General features: G+C 47.1%; 1 protein-coding gene across 1 annotated transcript in view; it reads right to left on the reverse strand.

The window, feature by feature from the left end:
• TPR (translocated promoter region, nuclear basket protein) overlaps positions 1-24,429 on the reverse strand; it is a 605,901-nt gene that overhangs the window by 371,014 nt on the left and 210,458 nt on the right. The window contains exons 24-25 of the mRNA XM_063940231.1: positions 14,182-14,298; positions 13,897-14,100 (exon numbers count right to left, since the gene is read on the reverse strand). Coding sequence (XP_063796301.1) covers positions 13,897-14,100; positions 14,182-14,298 — 321 coding nt within the window. The remainder of the gene's footprint in view (positions 1-13,896; positions 14,101-14,181; positions 14,299-24,429) is intronic.

A 24,429-nucleotide genomic window follows, 5' to 3' on the forward strand; every position in this document is an offset into this window, starting at 1 on the left:
GCGGTCACATCCTTCCTAGCTTTAATCAGCGTAGGAATGACTTCCTCCGGAATGCCCTTTTCCTTTAGGATCCGGTGTTCAACAGCCATGCCGTCAAACGCAGCCGCGGTAAGTCTTGGAACAGACAGGGCCCCTGCTGCAGCAGGTCCTGTCTGAGCGGCAGAGGCCATGGGTCCTCTGAGATCATTTCTTGAAGTTCTGGGTACCAAGCTCTTCTTGGCCAATCCGGAACAATGAGTATAGTTCTTACTCCTCTCCTTCTTATTATCCTCAGTACCTTGGGTATGAGAGGAAGAGGAGGGAACACATAAACCGATTGGTACACCCACGGTGTCACTAGAGCGTCCACAGCTATCGCCTGAGGGTCCCTTGACCTGGCGCAATATCTTTTTAGCTTTTTGTTGAGGCGGGACGCCATTATGTCCACCTGTGGCCGTTCCCAACGGTTTACAATCAGCTGGAAGACTTCTGGATGAAGTCCCCACTCTCCCGGATGGAGGTCGTGCCTGCTGAGGAAGTCTGCTTCCCAGTTGTCCACTCCCGGAATGAACACTGCTGACAGTGCTATCACGTGACTCTCCGCCCATCGAAGAATCCTTGTGGCTTCTGCCATTGCCACCCTGCTTCTTGTGCCGCCCTGGCGGTTTACATGGGCGACCGCTGTGATGTTGTCTGACTGAATCAGAACCGGTTGGTTTTGAAGCAGGGGTTCTACTTGACTCAGGGCGTTGTAGATGGCCCTTAGTTCCAGAATATTTATGTGTAGGGAAGATTCCTGACTCGACCATTGTCCTTGGAAGTTTCTTCCTTGGGTGACTGCCCCCCAACCTCGGAGGCTTGCATCCGTGGTCACCAGGACCCAGTCCTGTATGCCGAATCTGCGGCCTTCGAGCAGATGAGCACTCTGCAGCCACCACAGCACCCTGTCCCTGTCCTCAGGGACAGGGTGATTAACCGATGCATCTGGAGATGCGATCCGGACCACTTGTCCAACAGATCCCACTGGAAGATCCTTGCATGGAATCTGCCGAAGGGAATTGCTTCGTAAGAAGCTACCATCTTTCCCAGGACTCGCGTGCAGTAATGCACCGACACCTGCTTTGGTTTCAGGAGGTCCCTGACCAGAGATGATAATTCCTGGGCCTTCTCCTCCGGGAGAAAGATCTTCTTCTGTTCTGTGTCCAGAATCATGCCCAAGAACAGCAGACGCGTCGCAGGAATCAGCTGCAACTTTGGGATATTCAGAATCCAGCCGTGCTGATGCAGCACTTCCTGAGATAGTGCTACGCTGGACTAGCAACTGCTCTTTGGACCTCGCCTTTATAAGGAGATCGTCCAAGTACGGAATAATCATGACTCCCTTCTTTCGGAGGAGTATCATAATTTCGGCCATTACCTTGGTAAATACCCGCGGTGCCGTGGACAGACCAAACGGCAACGTCTGGAATTGGTAATGACAGTCCTGTACCACAAACCTGAGGTACTCCTGGTGGGGTGGATAAATGGGGACATGCAGGTAAGCATCCTTGATGTCCAATGACACCATAAAATCCCCCTCTTCCAGGCTTGCAATAATCGCCCTGAGCGATTCCATCTTGAACTTGAACTTTTTCATATAAATGTTCAAGGATTTTAAATTTAGAATGGGTCTCACCGAACCGTCTGGTTTCGGTACCACAAACATTGTGGAATAGTAACCCCATCCCTATTGAAGGAGGGGTACCTTGATTTTCACCTGCTGAAGATACAGCTTGTGAATTGCCGCCAGTACTACCTCCCTTTCTCAGAGGGCAGCAGGCAAGGCTGATTTGAGGTAACGGCGAGGGGGAGTCGCCTCGAACTCCAGCTTGTATCCCTGTGATACTACTTGCAGAACCCAGGGATCCACCTGTGAGCGAGCCCACTGGTCGCTGAAGTTCCGGAGACGCGCCCCCACCGCACCTGGCTCCGCCTGTGGAGCCCCAGCGTCATGCGGTGGACTTAGTGGAAGCGGGGGAAGATTTTTGATCCTGGAAACTGGCCGTCTGGTGCAGCTTTTTCCCTCTTCCCTTGCCTCTGGGCAGAAAGGAAGCGCCTTTGACCCGCTTGCTTTTCTGAGGCCGAAAGGACTGTACCTGATAATACGGTGCTTTCTTAGGCTGTGAGGGAACCCGAGGTAAAAATGTCGACTTCCCAGCTGTTGCTGTGGATACGAGGTCCGAGAGACCATCCCCAAACAATTCCGCACCCTTATAAGGCAGAACCTCCATGTGCCTTTTAGAATCAGCATCACCTGTCCACTGCCGGGTCCATAATACCCTCCTGGCAGAAATGGACATTGCATTAATTCTGGATGCCAGCCGGCAAATATCCCTCTGTGCATCTCTCATATATAAGACGACGTCTTTAATATGCTCTATGGTTAGCAAAATAGTATCCCTGTCAAGGGTATCAATATTATCTGATAGGGTATCAGACCACGCTGCAGCAGCACTACACATCCATGCTGAGGCAATTGCGGGTCTCTGTATTGTACCTGAGTGTGTATATACAGACTTCAGGATCGCCTCCTGCTTTCTATCAGCAGGCTCCTTCAAGGCGGCCGTATCCTGAGACGGCAGTGCCACCTTTTTTGACAAACGTGTGAGCGCCTTATCCACCCTAGGGGATGTCTCCCAACGTGACCTATCCTCTGGCGGGAAAGGGTACGCCATCAGTAACTTTTTAGAAATTACCAGTTTCTTATCGGGGGAAGCCCACGCTTCTTCACACACTTCATTCAACTCATCTGATGGGGGAAAAAACACTGGCTGCTTTTTCTCCCCAAACATAATACCCTTTTTAGTGGTACTTGGGTTAATGTCAGAAATGTGTAACACATTTTTCATTGCCGTAATCATGCAACGGATGCCCCTAGTGGATTGTGTATATGTCTCATCCTCGTCGACACTGAAGTCAGACTCCGTGTCGACATCTGTGTCTGCCATCTGAGGTAGCGGGCGTTTTTGAGCCCCCGATGGCCTTTGAGACGCCTGGGCAGTCGCGAGCTGAGAAGCCGGCTGTCCCACGGCTGTTACGTCATCCAGCCTTTTATGTAAGGAGTTGACACTGTCGGTTAATACCTTCCACATATCCACCCACTCTGGTGTCGGCCCCGCAGGGGGTGACATCACATTTATCGGCACCTACTCAGCCTCCACATAAGTCTTCTCATCAAACATGTCGACACAGCCGTACCGACACACCGCACACACACAGGGAATGCTCTGACGGAGGACAGGACCCCACAAAGTCCTTTGGGGAGACAGAGAGAGAGTATGCCAGCACACACCACAGCGCTATTTAATCAGGGATTTACACGAACAGAAAGTGATTTTCCCTATAGCTGCTTTTCATATACAGTTTGCGCCTAAATTTAGTGCCCCCCCCCCCCCCCCCTCTCTCTTTTTTACCCTTTGAGCCTGGAAACTGCAGGGGACAGCCTGGGGAGCTGTCTTCCAGAGGAGCTGTGAAGAGAATATGGCGCCAGTGTGCTGAGGGAGATAGCCCCGCCCCTTTTTCGGCGGACTTCTCCCGCTCTTATATTTATATTATGGCAGGGGATTTTTGCACATATATAGCTTATTAGGCTATATTATGTGCCATTTGCCAATGTAAGGTACTCTAATTGCAGCCCAGGGCGCGCCCCCCCCCCCCCCCCCCAGCGCCCTGCACCCATCAGTGACCGGAGTATGTGGTGTGCATAGGGAGCAATGGCGCACAGCTGCAGTGCTGTGCGCTACCTTAATGAAGACCGAAGTCTTCAGCCGCCGATTTCCAGGATGTTCTTCTTGCTTCTGGCTCTGTAAGGGGGACGGCGGCACTGTTCCGGGACCAGACGACCGAGGCTGGGCCTGTGTTCGATACCTCTGGAGCTAATGGTGTCCAGTAGCCTAAGAAGCCCAAGCTAGCTGCAAGCAGGTAGGTTCGCTTCTTCTCCCCTTAGTCCCTCGTAGCAGTGAGTCTGTTGCCAGCAGATCTCACTGAAATTAAAAAACCTAACAAATACTTTCTTTACTAGGAGCTCAGGAGTGCCCCTAGTGTGCAACCAGCTCGGGCCGGGCACAGATTCTAACTGAGGTCTGGAGGAGGGGCATAGAGGGAGGAGCCAGTGCACACCAGATAGTACCTAATCTTTCTTTTAGAGTGCCCAGTCTCCTGCAGAGCCCGCTATTCCCCATGGTCCTTACGGAGTACCCAGCATCCACTAGGACGTCAGAGAGAAATAAATATATAATATAAATATATATATATATATATATATATATATATATATATATATATATATATATATATATATATATATATATATATATATATATATATATATATATATACACACACATACATATATATATACACACATACATACATACATACACACACACACACACACACACACACACACACACACACACACACACATACTGCTCAAAAAAAATAAAGGGAACACTAAAATAACACATCCTAGATCTGAATGAATGAAATATTCTTATTAAATACTTTGTTCTTTACATAGCTGAATGTGCTGACAACAAAATCACACAAAAATTGTCAATGGAAATCAAATTTATTAACCAATGGAGGTCTGGATTTGGAGTCACACTCAAAATTAAAGTGGAAAAACACACTACAGGCTGATCCAACTTTGATGTAATGTCCTTAAAACAAGTCAAAATGAGGCTCAGTAGTGTGTGTGGCCTCCACGTGCCTGTATGACCTCCCTACAACGCCTGGGCATGCTCCTGATGAGGTGGCGGATGGTCTCCTGAGGGATCTCCTCTCAGACCTGGACTAAAGCATCCGCCAACTCCTGGACAGTCTGTGGTGCAACGTGGCGTTGGTGGATGGAGTGAGACATGATGTCCCAGATATGCTCAATTGGATTCAGGTCTGGGGAACGGGCGGGCCAGTCCATAGCATCAATGCCTTCGTCTTGCAGGAACTGCTGACACACTCCAGCCACATGAGGTCTAGCATGGTCTTGTATTTGGAGGAACCCAGGGCCAACTGCACCAGCATATGGTCTCACAAGGGGTCTGAGGATCTCATCTCGGTACCTAATGGCAGTCAGGCTACCTCTGGCGAGCACATGGAGGGCTGTGCGCCCCCCCAAAGAAATGCCACCCCACACCATTACTGACCCACTGCCAAACCAGTCATGCTGGAGGATGTTGCAGGCAGCAGAACGTTCTCCTTGGCGTCTCCAGACTCTCACGTCTGTCACATGTGCTCAGTGAGAACCTGCTTTCATCTGTGAAGAGCACAGGGCGCCAGTGGCTAATTTGCCAATCTTGGTGTTCTCTGGCAAATGCCAAACGTCCTGCACGGTGTTGGGCTGTAAGCACAACCCCCACCTGTGGCCGTCAGGCCCTCATACCACCCTCATGGAGTCTGTTTCTGATCGTTTGAGTAGACTCATGCACATTTGTGGCTTGCTGGAGGTCATTTTGCAGGGCTCTGGCAGTGCTCCTCCTGTTCCTCCTTGCACAAAGGCGGAGGTAGCGGTCCTGCTGCTGGGTTGTTGCCCTCCTACGGCCTCCTCCACGTCTCCTGATGTACTGGCCTGTCTCCTGGTAGCGCCTCCATGCTCTGGACACTATGCTGACAGACACAGCAAACCTTCTTGCCACAGCTCGCATTGATGTGCCATGCTGGATGAGTTGCACTACCTGAGCCACTTGTGTGGGTTGTCTCATGCTACCACTAGAGTGAAAGCACCGCCAGCATTCAAAAGTTACCAAATCATCAGCCAGAAAGCATAGGAGCTGAGAAGTGGTCTGTGGTCACCACCTGCAGAACAACTCCTTTATTGGGGGTGTCTTGCTAATTGCCTATAATTCCCACCTGTTGTCTACACATTGTGTTGTTTAAGTGTTCCCTTTATTTTTTTGAGATCAGGGTCAGAATATATATACGTTATGGTAAGAACTTAACGTTGATAACGGTATTTCTCTAAAGTCCACAGGTTCCACAGGATAGCAATGGGATATGATGGAGCAACGGTGGATTGGCACCAAACGATCACAAGCTTTCAGTCCTCCCAGGATGCAACGGGCCCGTCCATATATCACCGCCCAATGGCTCAGGCAAATCAGTTGTATTCCAAAGCATTTAGGCAGTAGCATCATGTAGAGCCCTAATCAGGCAAGAACACATGCACGCCCTTCCGTACAAGGAAGAAAAAGGTTTAGCGAGTAGAAAGATCCTCAAATCAGGTGCATCAGGGTGGGATCCCTGTGGAACCTGTGGACTTCGGAGAAATATCGTTTTCAACGGTAAATTCTTACCATAATGTATATTTCTCCGGCAGGGTCCACAGGTTATCCACAGGATAACAATGGGATTTCCCAAAGCAATTTAGTGGTGGGGACGCTCATGATTGGACAGGAGAACCTTTCGCCCGAATTCAGCGTCATCAGAGGCAGAAGTATCCAATGAAGAATATCTAATGAATGTGTTAATGTAAGACCATGTGGCTGCCTTACATATCTGTTCTGCTGAAGTAACCTTTTGTGCTGCACATGTAGGACCTACCTTACAAGTAGAGTGAACAGAGACATTATCCAGAACAGGGAGATCAGCTCGAGAATATGCTTCTGAAATAGTCATTCGAAGCCATCTTGCCAGCGTCTGTTTAGTAGCAGGCCATCCTCTCTTGTGAAATCCGTAGATAATGAAGAGATAATCTGTCTTTCTGATGGCGATGGTATGATCCACGTAGATCGTTAATGCCCGGACTACGTCCAATGACGCATCTCTCGCAGAAAGTCCAGATACCTGAAAAGCTGGGACTACAATTTCTTCATTAAGGTGGAATGTAGACACCACCTTCCGAAGATACCTAGACCTAGTTCTGAGAACTGCTTTATCTGGAAAAAAAGTCAGAAAAGGAGAACAAGACAGCGCTCCTAAATCTGACTCTTCTAGCCCTGCTGCACGACCAGAGCTAACAGGTGTATTGATTGATAGGAAGCAACGGGGAACGCGGTTCGTCAGTGGCGTCCCCGTTGCTAAGGGTCCGGCGGCTAAGCGCGCACGGCGTCCCAGCGTTGCCAGGGACCCGGCGGCTCAACGCGCACGGCGTCCTGGCGTTGCCAGGAACCCGGCGGCTAAGCGCGCACGGCGTCCTGGCGTTGCTAGGCGCCGGGCGGGCAGGGAGGGAGGTGCGGCGGCCGTGAGCGTCACTCGGAAGCAGACCGAGCGGCGCCGTGGACCGCGGTACCTAACACTTAGATTCTGAATCAGCTTTCCATGTCCGTAACCAAAGTGCTCTGCGAGCAGCTATTGTTGAAGCCAATGCCCTGGAGGCAATAGTGCCCACATCTATTGCTGCTTCTTCCAAGAATATTGCAGCCTGTTTAATGTGAGCTATATAAGATTCTTGCTCCCTTGAAGGTGCTGAAAGACAGTCTTCCAGTACCTCTATCCAGGCAGCAACTGCTTTTGCCATCCAAGCTGAAGCCATGGCTGACCTTATGACAGAGAAAATATGGTTTTCAGAAAACCATCCATTCTATCCGTAACATCAGCCAAAGACGTTGATGGCAAAGACAATATAGATTTTCGCACTAATCGAATGACATGCATATCTACTTTGGGAGCCATTTCCCATTTTAAACAGTCCCCAAGTGGAAAAGGATAATTGGAATCCTATTTTTTGGGAATGCTTTATTTTTTACTGGGTGTAGCCCAAGCCTCTTCCATGATTTCCGTTAGCTGGTCTGACCCTGGAAACTCAGTCTTACCTGCTTTGGGCCGTTTAAATACAGGTGCCTTGGTTTTTAACACAGGCTCTGCTGAATCCTCTAAGGATAGACTGGCCTTTATTACTCTAATCAACTCCGTTATATCCATTGAGCTAAGACCTTCTACTTGCTCCTCGAATGCCGAAGTAGAGTATATAGAGCTTTCTTCATCCGATGAATCAGCCTGTGAAGTTGACGGTTTACTTAAACTAGGTTTATCAGCTTGTCTCTTTAGAGAAGCTGATGAGGGAAAAGATATACCGTAAGTAGGGAGCTGCATGTATGGGTTATTAGTGTACCCCATGCCTGGTAGTGAAGCTGTAGGAATTACACGTTCAGGTATACTGGACAAGGTCTGTACAAACATCGCCCAAGGTGGATCTATCTGTACCTGACTGTATCTGCCTTGTAATCTGCTGAAAAGCAAAACAATTTGCACATAAACCATCCTGTACCAGATCCTGAGAGGCTAATACAGTTTTGCAAGACAAACATGATATGAGTGTTGGTGTTGCTGTGAGTGTACCCTCGTCACCTTTGCCGCTCTTAGACATGATTATCAGCACTTTCACAGTGTACTACACAATCTGTGACTGTAATCACTTTAACTTTCTAAAGTGATATCAATCTGACCCTACTCATGCACCAGCATTGAGGATTAGAATAAACAACTGACAAACATATATTAATGTCCACAATCACACTATCAGTCACATGTTATATACAGTATTAGTCATATGAGCATATAATCAACTACAAACACATTTGAAAGTATGTAGTAGTACATATGACTGAATTCTGTTTTATACAGATCTTAATGTATTCAGACGCATTGCGAAGAAAACCACAGTAATGTACACTTAAACTTAACTATTTATACAGACAAAAGTAGATCGAATTTAAGTGCTGTATAACCCGTACTCAGTAGAGTGGGATACAGGGAGACTCCTCACTTCCAAGATCAATTAATACGTTAGCGAACGCCGAGTGGATCCAGAGGCTACTAGTGTACACTGCCGCTCCGGGAACTTTAGGTGGACACAGACGCAACGGTCATACAGACGCCTGTACTGCGACCGGGTCTCCTCGCGGTAGTGCTTAGTGAACACAGATGCAGCGGCCTATGCTGCAACCGAGACCCTTCGTGGTAGCATCTGAGACGGAAGTGAGTCAACAGTTCATGGCGGGAGCCTCGCGGAAACTGGTCATGAACTGGGGGGAGGGGCGACCAGGAGAGCATCTAATCTCCCCACCGCTGACGTCAACCCTAGGGATTGCAGCCTCATACTAATCCTGGTGCCTTATGATCCCTAAGGCCTAGCGCTGGTGGTGGCGCATCAGCTACCGTTTGGTAGTCTCCTCCCAATACAGTGGGCCTGTGTCCGAATTCCCCGACTACGTGGAACCGATGCCTTACCTTCTCCGCATGCTCCGCCCACAGCCTGGTAACGTCTGCTGGACCTGCTAGTATATCCAACACAGACGCCCGTCGAGACAGCACTGTACATATGGGTAAGCGTTATTGCGAGTTGTTCGAGCGACTCTTTGCAATATGCGTACAAGACGCTGTAAGGAAAAGTCGCTCAAAAACATAGTAAGACTATAAAAATAAAATAAGAAAGCTTAGGGCTGCCAAGAACAGCAGCCCTCTGACCATGGTCCGGCTCCTGACGCACCAAACAAAAAACTGATTTGCCTCAGCCAGTGGGCAGGGATATATGGATGGGCCAGTTACATCCTTGGAGGACTGAAAAGCTTGTGATCGTTTGGTGTCAATCCGCTGTCGCTCCATCATATCCCATTGTTATCCTGTGGACCCTGTCGGAGAAATTTGGATTTTTTACTTACCGTAAAATCTTTCTCCGAGTCTATCTGGAGGACACTGGGGTTAGTATGGAGTTTGGCACAAGCTATGAAAATAACTAACTCCTCCCCCTCTAACCCCTCCCATCAACCCCCTGTTCACAGGAAGTACTCCTCAGTTAAAAGTTTAACAAAGCCGAGAGAGAACAGAACCAACAAGCAGGTAAGGGATAGCGGCATCCCCCAGATGGACTCCGCGAAAGATTTTACGTTAAGTAAAAAAAACCAAACTCTCTATCATTCATCTGGGGGACGCTGCGCACTTGCACTTGGGTGATAGGCCAAAGCAGGCCAAAGAGGGGTGGGAAACAGGCGGTAAATCCAGCCTTAAGATCAGATGCCCAACAAAGGTTTCCCCCCATACCAAAAGTATGGAAACAATAGAATCCTGTGAAGGTTGCTGCTCTACACAGCGGCACAATAGGGGCACCTCCGTGAACAGCCCAGAAGGCCCTAATGGCCTGAGTCGCAAAATTCCGCAGAGGGTCAGAAACAGGAACAGCAGTGGACACATAAGGCTTATGGATAGCGGATGTGACCCAACAAGCAACAGTGTTCTTAGAGACCGGTCAATCTCACTTGGGCACACCACTAAGAACTAACATGTCCGTACGGCAAACTTAAAATGTTTTGGTTCAGGATTGATCTTGAACCCAGATCTCTATATACACTAGTCTCTAGCATTTGTGCACTAAGCCACAGCTCCTCTGTTGAAAAAAAGGAGTTTAGTATATAAAACTAAACTATCATCACAGAAAAAACAAAGGTGGACTGCAGCAAAAAGGCTGCCAACTCGGAAACATGCCAAGCTGAGGCAATGGGCAGAAGAAAAAAACACTAAGAGGAAGGAACCGCCACTCAATTGAGTCCAGAGGCTGGAAAGGAGACACAGGAGCTACACAAGGAAACTGTATATGCAAAAAGCTGTGAAGGAAACATCGAACATCCGTAAGAATGTTGGTAACCATCTCCGGAAAAGAAAACCTAAAGCAGAACGCTGTCTCTGAAGATAAGACAAAACCCTTGACAACTCTTCTGCAGAAAGGACAAGAGGCGGAAAAGACTAAGAACTTCAGCTGAGAAGCCTTTATATTCACACCACAAGATGAAAAGTTTTACTGGGTACTGGGATTGTTTTTTTTTTTTTTTTAGAAGTGGAAGACGAACCCACGACTACGACCTGAACGCATTGCCTTAGACAGCTCAGCCATCCTGACTTTCTTTGCGAGCATGAAATATATAGTCAGGGCTACTGACCGAGGTAAACTTATTACTCCGATGATGCTGTTCTCCACAATCACGCTGTCTCAGACAGGGGAGACAAATCCCAGTGAGGACACAAAGTTTGAAAGCGGAGATCTGTCAGAAGAGGTACACGGTCAGGAGCCTTAACCAGCCTGGTCTAAAACATTGCAGAGCAGTGTCGACAGGCAAATCCAGAGCGATTCAGGAAGACCGAAAGAGCCACTGGTCAAAGGCGTTGAACTCAATGGATTTTGCCAGAGGCAGAAACAAATATGCCAGATGAAAGTGAAAAGGAGCTAACGCGGCGTCTATGATTGCCACAACTGGATCCCCAGAGTGATCACTGCACCAAGGAAGCCCTTTTTGCAGAGACGAGAAGCCCTGAGGTCGATGTCGGCTTGTCACACAGGTACACCAAAATCAGAAAAACATGTTGGTTTATTTCACATTCTTCAGGGAACAAAAGCATGTCAACCCAGGAAGTCCACTTCCCAGTTGTCCATTCTGGAATTGGAGACAGATATTGACGGAACCCAAAGTTCCGCCCTCTGCATATGTGAGATACCGTACCTCGGATGCAAGCTACAAGACCATGTTAAATCTTCTCTGTATCGTTCCAATGTTATTTTTTTTTTTTTAAAGTATATGTGCTGCCAAAGCGAGCACAAGTAGAAAGCCTTGAGCTTGAGTCAAGACGTTGTGGATTGCCCGGAGATGGAAGTGGCATCTCCACTTTGGACCTCAATGTTTTTGAAAACCAAAGTTGAAACCCAAAACCGTAACGTCTAAGACTAGTGACAGTGGTTATGACCATTCATGTCAAGACAGAAAATGGAGTCCTATGGGTCAGATTCGGATTGTGTAGTCACCAAGGAAGATATTGTCGTATTTGAATTGACATACAGACTGAACGGTTTATGTAAACTCAATTCTGCCTGGGATTAATAACATAGTATTTGAGATTGAAGAATCCAGGCATGAGACCGGGAGAATGAAGCCACCTGTAAAGTCGCCTCTGTCTTGCAGAGTAAGTGTATACCATGGATCACTGACCCCTGAGGAAACTGCATAAAGAGTGCATGCTGGTCTGGAAATCCTGTACTCCGCCAAAAGACCGAGATACCTGGGATCGAAAAGACCCCTGAACACCATCCTCTGCGAAGGAAGAAATCCAGAACCAAGGTCCACTGTAGATGTGTATGACAAAAGGTGCATGAGACGGAGCTCTTTTTGCAACAATCGACCAAATATGGCAGTGATGGGAAAGTAACAGTAAAAACCCCAAGACCCTGTTGATGGGAAAGGGATTGGAATGAAGACTCCCGCGTTGGATAGCGAACATGCTGCAAAGATTAGAGTCTGTCTCTTGGATGAAACGCAAATAAGAGGGGTACCAAAGAATACTGCTTGGTACGTGTTCCCCATGATTAGGAATATATGCTCATGATATAATTCGGTATATCCAACGGACCAGTGGAATCTGAAATAGTTGGTTTCCCCCACTGGGACCCAGACCACCCAACTCCATAAGCCCTGCCGAGGACATACTGTATCGGAAATCCGTGTTCCAGTTGGACAAATGCCTTCTAAAAATAACATTTAAATGACATTTATTTTAAATAACACATTTCTTAGCAGTCATACACAGGATGAGAACCCATGACCTGTTATACTGAAGGCATGCACGTCACTGACACAGCTATTTGCTCCTGCATGCAAGGCATGCTTTGATTTGGAAGCAGAATTCAACGAATCACAACCAAAATTAATATATGGGCATCAGACAGGGCAGATGTAAGATTGAATAGAAATGGAATTCAAGAAAACAGTGACAGAGTGTATAGCTCCAGAGACTCAATCTGTCAATGGATAATTTAAAAAGGATCATCTGATACAATAATGGACAACTTGCATTTTCCAATCTGCAACTGCTCTAAAATCCATGCATTAGTCAGGATTGGGCGTAGGAATATTCCTGTCAGAAGGAATACCAATTTAATAACCGGCTCACTGTTGTCAATCCGCGGTGACTGTTTAGGTCACATACTGTACTTTAGGAAAGACAGTTGTCTTACACCATCACACGATGGATGAGACAGTATTGTGAATTAGAGATACACATATCCCTGGAAACATGAACCTTTGCATCAGGTGTTGAGCCAGACTTCCAACATCAGCCCAATGAGCACATTCAAGTGAAAATAAAATAGTACACAAAGAAATGTATCAGAGTCCATGAAACCTCAAATAATCAAAAGTAAAACAATGACAGGTTCACTGTACAGAAAGATATATAGGGGCAGATGTTTTAAGACTAGAGAAGTGATAAAGTAGTGATAAGTGGAAGGTGATAAAAGGCACCAGCCAATAATTACAGGTTTGAAAAATGACCGTTACAAGCTGACTGGATGGTGTGTTATTCACCTTCCACTTACCACTTCTTTATCACTTCTCCAGGCTTAATACACCTGCCCCTATAGTGTGGAGAGAACCTGGAACCAAGCCAAACAACATTTTTCCCTTAAAAAGATTGGGAATCTTGATGGACAGTGCGCGTTTCATGTAGCAAAAAATAGTTTGGTACGTACCTCTTTCTGGAGAAATGCTTCCAGGCAATCCATGTGGAAATAAAGAAGAGTTTCTCCTTAAACATTTTAAGGGTTGGCAGAGACCTCTGTATCCATAAATACAGAATGGTTACATGAGCAGCCGAAGCTACTGCCAATAGAAATTTCTTCAGCAAGTCCCCTTTAGAAGTCGGTGGACATAGGTGAAGGCTATTACAAAACCACCTTTAATTGAAGTTAATGCCTAGAACAGCTAGCTGGAAGTGCTTTCTTTCTAAAGAAGCCACTTTGTACAAATTTAAATGAGACAGTATTGTGCGGGGAATCACTGTGCAAAAGCAGCCCCTTAACTCTGAACACAGAATTCTGCTAGAAGAACAAAGCCAGTAAATACAATAAAATGATTAGGTACAGTACATAGGTTTTCTGCATTTTTATTTTACTCAGCCATCTACCTTTAGCATACGTTCTCTCTCCTCCCAGGAAGCCTTGGACTCCAGTAGTTGTGATTTCGCCTTCTGCACTGCATCCTCTGTTTTTTGGCGTGTGGTGGTGGTATTTGCCAACTGCTCCTTGGCAGCCTGAAGAGCTCCAACATCTGCTGCATGAAGCATTAACTCACGCTCATACTTGTTCTGTGCCTCAGAAGCTATCCTTGCCTAACAAGAAAAAAATAAAAACGTTCAAATCCCACTCAAGTCTACTGCAAATTTAATATTTACAAAGTGTTAAAAACTCACTTGTTCTTGACAATCCTGTCTGGCTTTCTGCTCATTGTTTGTAGCAGTAGCAGCCCTCTGAAGAGCAGCTTTGACTTCAGCTTGAAGACTAGCTAAACTCTGCCTGAGCTGAGAAACCTGTTAAATTAAAACAGAAATAACACTGAAACACCATAATGTAATAACATTAGCAAGCAAGATTAAGTGGGATATGTATCAAACCTAAATGAGGGCAAGCAGAGAAGTTGCACATAAAAAACAAATTCTATCGTTTCTATAGTACATTCTATAAAATGATAGCTAGAATCAGATTAGTTGCCACAGATGTGTCCACTTACATCTAGCCTCCCTGTACGTTAAAAAGCCTTTCTAGTCACACCATGCTGTGGCTTGGTAGCGCCGAACATCTTCACATGCAACTTTTTCAATATTATTCACAAAACGATGCAAATAGGACGCACAAGCAGTTTATGCAGATTAAAATGATATGCAGCATGCCTATATTCGGTGTGCGACTGTGGCTATATCTGCATACAAAATGATACGTTACAGTGTTTTCCTAGAACACACTGTAAGGCACCATTTTGTAAGCAGTTACAAAGAATATAGACATGCTGCATATCATTTTGATCAGCAGAGTCTGCTTGCGAGTTCTATTTACATAGCGATGCAAATAAGACACATTAATCGGCAGAAAAGACGACTAATGAGAACGGAGATGCACTGGGGCATGTCCGCTAACTCACGCCAGGCATCTCTGACTGGCGTATTGAGGCAAGATGTATAGCGACACATCTGTATGGGCAATTTCTCCCCTTGTCCTCTTTAGGAGGTCTGCTACATTACCCCATAAGTACCCTTTAATTACCAAGTCAAAACTCAAGACTTTCCACTATACAAACACTGACAGCCACACACTCAAAAAAAATCTTAGCACTATGGGTCTGATTCAGAGGTGCCCACAAAGCCCCTCACAACTGTGGTCCTATATGCACCTTTTCTGTGAAAATATACAAATGTCGCACCAGCAGCCTACAGAGATGCCCACTGGTGGAGTAAATCACTTCCGTATAAAGACAGTCCGCCGAAACTGTCTCATGCCTGCGTTTGACTACCCCTCTTCCCATTACTACCCACAAATGCTTACAGACTGTCAATCACTTAACATCCAAATCCTCGCCTTTTTGTAATCAAAACTAGATGCATGAGCAGTACAAAAATAACTGCTCATATCTGTAAATATTAACACTGCATCCACCTCTGAATTAGGACCTATAATATGAGCTAATAACCGCACACAAAAAAAATATTCGAGGCTATAACAGACAAATATTTAAAGATTTAATATTAATTTCCTACCACATTTTTCTATACATTCGAACAGAAAATATGTACTACAAGTAAATTACAAATGATTTATTGCACAGTAAGCACAAATGTATATAACCAAATATATGCATAGGTTAATGGGAACAAAAAAAGAAGCTGCTTGCTCTAATTTGATTTATGCATGGTGGATGAGCTGTGCAATGGAGACACCGAGGTCTGTATGCAACAGCTATCATATACAGATAATTCTAAGCACTTCTAAAACGTTTCACTATTTCCATGCAAGGCACTTAATAAGTGATAAAGGTTGATCTGCAAGAAGGGAGGGGAAAAAAAAAAGAAAAAATACTGACATTTATTTTTGTCTTTAGCAAGAAAATAATAATAATAAAAAAAAAGTTATGGTATACTTACTACGGTTAACTCTTTCTTCAAGGTCCACAGAAGGCCAACTTGGTCATAGGCATGTGCAATCACCATTCTAATCCATCTGGCCAAAGTTAGCTTATTTGCAGGCCAGCCACGTTTGTGGAGTCCAAACAGGACATCAGGCTGTCTAATAGAGGCAGTCCTGTCTACATAGACACGGAGAGCCCTAACCACATTCAAAGAACGATCTTCAGCAGACAAGTCCGCAGAGATAAAGGCCGGAACCACAATCTCTTGGTTAAGGTGTAATGACGACACCACCATAGGTAAGTAACCGGGTCAAGTGCGCAGAACCGCCCTGTCACGGTGTCAGAAAGGGTGGACAGGACAAGGCTCCCAAGTCCGATACCCTTCTTGCAGATGCAATAGCCAGCAAGAATATGACCTTTGCTGTGAGCCATTTAAGGTCCACAGATTCAAGAGGCTCAAACAGACTCTTGAAGGGCTCTCAATACAATAGACAGGTCCCATGGAGCCACAGGGTGAACATAAATACATAGAACACCCTGAATGAACATGTGTACATCAGGTATATACATCAGCGGAGATAGAGAACCATTAACTTCTAGAGTTGGTTCCTACTCCCTCCCCTAAGTCCAACGAAGCAGAAAATAGGATTTTAATACCTACCGGTAAATCCTTCTCTTAGTCCGTAGAGGATGCTGGGGACACTTAAAGAACCATGGGGTATAGACGGGATCGGCAGGAGAAATGGGCACTTTAAGACTTTAAAAGGGGTGTGAACTGGCTCCTCCCTCTATGCCCCTCCTCCAGACTCCAGTTATAGGAACTGTGCCCAGGGAGACGGACATTTAGAGGAAAAGGATTTATTTTGATTTAAACTAAGGTGAGATACATACCAGCTCACAACTCAAGCATGCCGACAACATGGCATTCAACCCAACGCATGCAACTGCATGAATAACGATAGCAGCAGGCTGACTATAAATGCAACACAACACGTGTGTAACCATAACCATTGACTGCAGATACAGTACGCACTGGGACAGGCGCCCAGCATCCTCTACGGACTAAGAGAAAAGGATTTACCGGTAGGTATTAAAATCCTATTTTCTCCTTACGTCCTAGAGGATGCTGGGGATGTTTCAAGAACCATGGGGTTTATACCAAAGCTCAAGAACGGGCGGGAGAGTGCGGATGACTCTGCAGCACCGATTGACCAAACCAAGAGGTCTTCCTTAGCCAGGGTATCAAACTTGTAAAACTTTGCAAAAAAGTGTTTGAACCCGACCAAGTAGCTGCTCAGCAAAGTTGTAATGCCGAGACCCCCCGGGCAGCCGCCCAGGATGAGCCCACCTTTCTGGTAGAATGGGCCTTCACCGATTTCGGTAACGGCAATCCAGCCGTAGAATGAGCTTGCCAAATCGTATTACAGATCCAGCGTGCAATAGTCTGCTTGGAAGCAGGAGCGCCAATCTTGTTGGGATCATACAGGACAAACAGAGTCTCCGTTTTCCTAATCTGAGCCCTTCTGGCTACATAAATTTTCAAAGCTCTGACCACATCTAGGGACTTCGATTCCTCTAAGGTGTCAGTAGCCACTGGCACCACAATAGGTTGGTTCATGTGAAACGATGACACCACTTTAGGCAGAAATTGCTGACGAGTTCTCAACTCCGCTCTATCTTCATGGAAGATCAAATAGGGGCTCTTGTGAGACAAAGCCACCAATTCAGACACCCGCCTTGCAGAGGCCAAGGCCAACAGCATGATCACTTTACAAGTGACAAATTTCAACTCCACCTTACGTAAAGGTTCAAACCAATGAGATTGCAGGAACCGCAACACCACGTTAAGATCCCATGGTGCCACCGGGGGCACAAAGGGAGGTTGGATGTGCAGCACACCTTTCACGAAAGTCTGAACTTCCGGAAGGGACGCCAATGACAAGGCCGAAATTTGTACTTTAATTGAGCCTAACTTTAGGCCTGCATCCACCAATGCTTGCAGAAAATGGAGAAAGCGGCCCAGCTGAAATTCTTCCAGAGTAGCCTTCTTGGATTCACACCAAGACACATATTTTCTCCAAATATGGTGATAATGTTTCGCCGTTACCTCTTTTCTAGCCTGAAGCAGAGTGGGAATTACTTCACCGGGAATACCCTTTCGGGCTAGGATCCTGCGCTCAACCTCCAAGCCGTCAAACGAAGCCGCGGTAAGTCTTGGTACACGCACGGCCCCTGCTGTTACAGATCATCTCGTAGAGGAAGAGGCCAGGGATCTCCTATGAGCAATTCCTGTAGATCTGGATACCAAGCCCTCCTTGGCCAGTCTGGAACAATGAGGATTGCCTGAACCCTTATTCTTCTTATGATCTTTATCACTTTTGGAATGAGTGGAATCGGAGGGAACACATATGCCGACTGAAACACCCACGGTGTCACTAGGGCGTCCACTGCTATTGCTTGAGGGTCCCTCGACCTGGAACAATATCTCCAAAGTTTCTTGTTGAGGAGAGACGCCATCATGTCTATTTGAGGAATTCCCCAACGACTTGTCACTTCTGCAAAGACCTCTTGATGAAGACCCTACTCTCCTGGATGGAGACGGTGTCTGCTGAGGAAGTCTGCTTCCCAGTTGTCTACACCCGGAATGAAGACTGCTGACAGAGCGCCTATATGCCTTTCTGCCCAACGGAAAACTTTTGTGGCTTCTGCCATTGCCGCTCTGCTCTTCGTTCCACCCTGGCGGTTTATGTACGCCACTGCTGTTATGTTGTCCGACTGATAAAGACGGGCAAAGCGCGAAGACGACGCTCCGCTTGTAGAAGGCCGTTGTAAAGGGCCCTTAACTCCATAATGTTTATGTGTAGACAAGCTTCCTGGTTTGACCATTTTCCCTGGAAATTTTCCCCCTGTGTGACTGCACCCCAGCCTCGGAGACTCGCATCCGTGGTCACCAGGATCAAGTCCTGGATCCCGAATCTGCGTCCCTCTAGGAGGTGAGAGCTGTGCAGCCACCACAGAAGTGAGATTCTGGTTTGGAAGACAGGATTATCTGTGGGTGCATGTGCAGATGGGATCCGGACCATTTGTCCAACAGGTCCCACTGGAACACTCTGACATGGAATCTGCCAAACTGAATGGCCTCGTAGGCCGCCACCATCTTCCCTAGCAACCAAGTGCATTGATGAATCAACACTCTTGCTGGCTTCAGAATCTCTTTGACCAGGTTCTGAATTTCCAGAGCCTTTTCCACTGGAAGAAAAACACTCTGTAATTCCGTGTCCAGAATCATACCCAAGAATGAGTCTTGTCGTCGGAACCAACTGTGATTTTGGCAAGTTTAGGAGCCAACCATGTTGTTGCAGAATTGTCAGGGAGAGCGTCACGCTCTGCAGTAATTGTTCCTTGGACCTTGCTTTTATCAGGAGATCATCCAAGTACAGGATAATTGTGACTCCTTGCTTGCGCAGGAGAACCATCATTCCCACCATAATTTTAGTGAAAACCCTCGGAGCCGTGGACAGACCAAACGGCAACTTCTGAAATTTGTAATGACAATCCTGAACAGCAAACCTCAGGTAATCCTGATGTGGAGGATATATGGGGACGTGTAAGTAGGCAACCTTTATGTCGACCGACACCATAAAATCCCCTTCCTCCAGACTTCAGATCACTGCTCCGAGAGACTCCATCTTGAATTTGAATTTTTTTTAGATAGAAATTGAGGGATTTTAAGTTTAGAATAGGTCTGACCAAGCCGTCCGGCTTCGGGACCACAAACAGGCTCGAATAAAAGCCTCCTCTCTGTTGTGACGGGGTCACCGTGACAATGACTTGATTTTGACATAGTTTTCGTATAGCACCGCATACCACCTCCCTGTCCGGAAGAGAAACTGGTATGGCCGATTTGAAAAATCGCCGAGGGGGCACGTCTTGAAATTCCAGCTTGTACCCTTGGGACACTAATTCTAATACCCATGGGTCTAGAGTTGAACGAACCCAGAAATGGCTGAAGAGTCAGAGACGTGCCCCCACTGGTGCGGACTCCCGCAGAGGAGTCCCAGCGTCATGCGGTGGATTTGGTAGAAGCCAGAGAGGACTTCTGCTCTTGGGAACCTGCCACAGCCGGTGACCTTTTTCCCTTTCCTCTTCAAGCAAGGAAGGAAGACCCTTGTCCTTTTTTGTATTTATTGGGCCGAAAAGGACTGCATCTGATAGTGGTGCATTTTCTTTTGTTGTGCAGGAACATAAGGTAAAAAGGATGACTTACCCGCGGTAGCCGTAGATACCAGGTCAGCTAGGCCGTCACCAAACAAGACACCACCTTTATATGGCAGAGACTCCAGAGCCTTCTTAGAGTCAGCATCAGCAGTCCATTGATGAATCCACAATGCTCTCCTAGCTGAGACTGCCATGGTATTGGCCCTTGATCCCAAAAGGCCAATGTCCCTCGCAGCTTCCTTAAGGTAGGCTACAGCATCCCTGATATGACCCAGAGTCAAAAGAATGTTATCCCTATCCAGGGTATCAAACTCAGATGACAAGTTATCTGCCCACTTTTCAATAGCACTACTCACCCACGCTGAAGCAACGGCAGGTCTGAGTAGCGTACCCGTAGTGACATAAATGGATTTCAGTGCATTTTCCTGCTTATGATCCGCAGGTTCTTTTAGGGCCGCCGTGTCAGGAGACAGAAGCGCCACCTTTTTGGACAGCCGTGACAGAGTTTTGTCCACAGTGGGGGGTGACTCCCACTTATCTCTATCCCCAGAGGGGAACGGATATGCCACCGGAATTCTCTTGGGAATCTGAAACTTCATGTCAGGATTTTCCCAAACCTTTTCAAAAAGAGCGTTCAGTTCATGAGAGGGAGGAAACGTTACCTCTGGTTTCTTTCCCTTAAACATACAGACCCTTGTATCAGGAACAGCAGGGTCCTCTGTGATATGTAACACGTCTTTTATCGCCACAATCATGTACTGAATGCTCTTAGCCAGTTTTGGATTTAATCTGGCATCACTATAGTCGATACTGGAGTCGGAGTCCGTGTCGGTATCTGTATCTGCTATCTGGGTAAATGAACGCTTTTGTGACCCCGAGGGGGTCTGAACCTGGGACAACACATCCTCTACGGATTTTTTCCATGCCTGGTTTTGAGACTAAGATTTATCCAATCTTTTATTCAACCGAGCCACATTCGCATTCAAAGCACTCAAAACATTTACCCAATCAGGAGTCGGCGGTGCCGACAGGGTCACTCCCACAGCCTGCTGTAATGCTAGTCGCACAGGTTATATATCCAGAGAATAACCCCCAATTTTATTATCCAAAACACATTAGTGTTATTCCAAAATGCAAGGAATCATAGGGTGCCTAATATCCTTAGGTCCCAGGTGTAATTATTACTATATACATACTCCCACGGCTCAGTAAAATAAGAATTTACTTACCGATAATTCTATTTCTCGTAGTCCGTAGTGGATGCTGGGAACTCCGTAAGGACCATGGGGAATAGCGGCTCCGCAGGAGTCTGGGCACAAAAGTAAAGCTTTAGGACTACCTGGTGTGCACTGGCTCCTCCCCCTATGACCCGCCTCCAAGCCTCAGTTAGGATACTGTGCCCGGACGAGCGTACACAATAAGGAAGGATTTTGAATCCCGGGTAAGACTCATACCAGCCACACCAATCACACCGTACAACTTGTGATCTGAACCCAGTTAACAGCATGATAACAGAGGAGCCTCTGGAAAGATGGCTCACAACAACAATAACCCGATTTAGTTAACAATAACTATGTACAAGTATTGCAGACAATCCGCACTTGGGATGGGCGCCCAGCATCCACTACGGACTACGAGAAATAGAATTATCGGTAAGTAAATTCTTATTTTCTTTGACGTCCTAGTGGATGCTGGGAACTCCGTAAGGACCATGGGGATTATACCAAAGCTCCCAAATGGGCGGGAAAGTGCGGATGACTCTGCAGCACCGAATGAGAGAACTCCAGGTCCTCCTCAGCCAGGGTATCAAATTTGTAGAATTTAGCAAACGTGTTTGCCCCTGACCAAGTAGCTGCTCGGCAAAGTTGTAAAGCAGAGACCCCTCGGGCAGCCGCCCAAGATGAGCCCACCTTCCTTGTGGAATGGGCTTTTACAGATTTTGGCTGTGGCAGGCCTGCCACAGAATGTGCAAGCTGAATTGTACTACAAATCCAACGAGCAATGGTCTGCTTAGAAGCAGGAGCACCCAGCTTGTTGGGTGCATACAGGATAAACAGGGAGTCAGATTTTCTGACTCCAGCCGTCCTGGAAACATATATTTTCAGGGCCCTGACAACGTCCAGCAACTTGGAGTCCTCCAAGTCCCTAGTAGCCGCAGGCACCACAATAGGCTGGTTCAGGTGAAACGCTGACACCACCTTAGGGAGAAACTGAGGATGAGTCCTCAATTCCGCCCTGTCCGAATGGAAAATCAGATAAGGGCTTTTACAGGATAAAGCCGCCAATTCTGACACGCGCCTGGCCGAAGCCAGGGCCAACAGCATGACCACTTTCCATGTGAGATATTTTAAATCCACAGATTTAAGTGGTTCAAACCAATGTGATTTGAGGAATCCCAAAACTACATTGAGATCCCAAGGTGCCACTGGAGGCACAAAAGGAGGCTGTATATGCAGCACCCCCTTGACAAACGTCTGAACTTCAGGAACTGAAGCCAGTTCTTTCTGGAAGAAAATCGACAGGGCCGAAATTTGAACCTTAATGGACCCCAATTTTAGGCCCATAGACACTCCTGTTTGCAGGAAATGCAGGAATAGCCCCAGTTGAAATTCCTCCGTTGGGGCCTTCCTGGCCTCGCGCCACGCAACATATTTTCGCCAAATGCGGTGATAATGTTTTGCGGTCACATCCTTCCTGGCCTTGATCAGGGTAGGGATGACTTCCTCCGGAATGCCTTTTTCCTTCAGGATCCGGCGTTCAACCGCCATGCCGTCAAACGCAGCCGCGGTAAGTCTTGGAACAGACAGGGTCCTTGCTGGAGCAGGTCCCTTCTTAGAGGTAGAGGCCACGGGTCCTCTGTGAGCATCTCTTGAAGTTCCGGGTACCAAGTCCTTCTTGGCCAATCCGGAGCCACGAGTATAGTTCTTACTCCTCTCAGTCTTATAATTCTCAGTACCTTGGGTATGAGAGGCAGAGGAGGGAACACATACACTGACTGGTACACCCACTGTGTTACCAGAGCGTCCACAGCTATTGCCTGAGGGTCCCTTGACCTGGCGCAATACCTGTCCAGTTTTTTGTTGAGGCGGGACGCCATCATGTCCACCTTTGGTTTTTCTCAACGGTTTACAATCATGTGGAAGACTTCTGGGTGAAGTCCCCACTCTCCCGGGTGGAGGTCGTGCCTGCTGAGGAAGTCTGCTTCCCAGTTGTCCACTCCCGGAATGAACACTGCTGACAGTGCTATCACATGATTTTCCGCCCAGCGAAGAATCCTTGCAGCTTCTGCCATTGCCCTCCTGCTTCTTGTGCCGCCCTGTCTGTTTACGTGGGCGACTGCCGTGATGTTGTCCGACTGGATCAGCACCGGCTGACCCTGAAGCAGAGGTCTTGCTTGGCTTAGAGCACTGTAAATGGCCCTTAACTGCAGGATATTTATGTGAAGTGATGTCTCCAGGCTTGACCACAAGCCCTGGAAATTTCTTCCCTGTGTGACTGCTCCCCAGCCTCGCAGGCTGGCATCTGTGGTCACCAGGACCCAGTCCTGAATGCCGAATCTGCGGCACTCTAGAAGATGAGCACTCTGCAACCACCACAGGAGAGACACCCTTGTCTTTGGTGACAGGGTTATCCGCTGATGCATCTGAAGATGCGATCCGGACCATTTGTCCAGCAGGTCCCACTGGAAAGTTCTTGCGTGGAATCTGCCGAATGGGATTGCTTCGTAGGAAGCCACCATTTTTCCCAGGACCCTTGTGCATTGATGCACTGACACTTGGCCTGGTTTTAGGAGGTTTCTCACTAGCTCGGATAACTCCCTGGCTTTCTCCTCCGGGAGAAACACCTTTTTCTGGACTGTGTCCAGGATCATCCCTAGGAATAGAAGACGTGTCGTCGGGATCAGCTGCGATTTTGGAATATTGAGAATCCAACCGTGCTGCCGCAACACTACTTGAGATAGTGCTAACCCGACTACTAACTGTTCCCTGGATCTTGCCCTTATCAGGAGATCGTCCAAGTAAGGGATAATTAAAACTCCCTTCCTTCGAAGGAGTATCATCATTTCGGCCATTACTTTGGTAAAGACCCGGGGTGCCGTGGACAATCCAAACGGCAGCGTCTGAAACTGATAGTGACAGTTCTGTACCACAAACCTGAGGTACCCTTGGTGAGAAGGGTAAATTGGGACATGGAGGTAAGCATCCTTGATGTCCAGAGACACCATATAATCCCCTTCTTCCAGGTTCGCAATCACCGCTCTGAGTGACTCCATCTTGAATCTGAACCTCTGTATGTAAGTGTTCAAGGATTTCAGATTTAAAAT

Source organism: Pseudophryne corroboree, chromosome 9 (assembly GCF_028390025.1).
Source record: "Pseudophryne corroboree isolate aPseCor3 chromosome 9, aPseCor3.hap2, whole genome shotgun sequence".
In the NCBI taxonomy this organism is placed as follows: Eukaryota; Metazoa; Chordata; class Amphibia; order Anura; family Myobatrachidae; genus Pseudophryne; species Pseudophryne corroboree.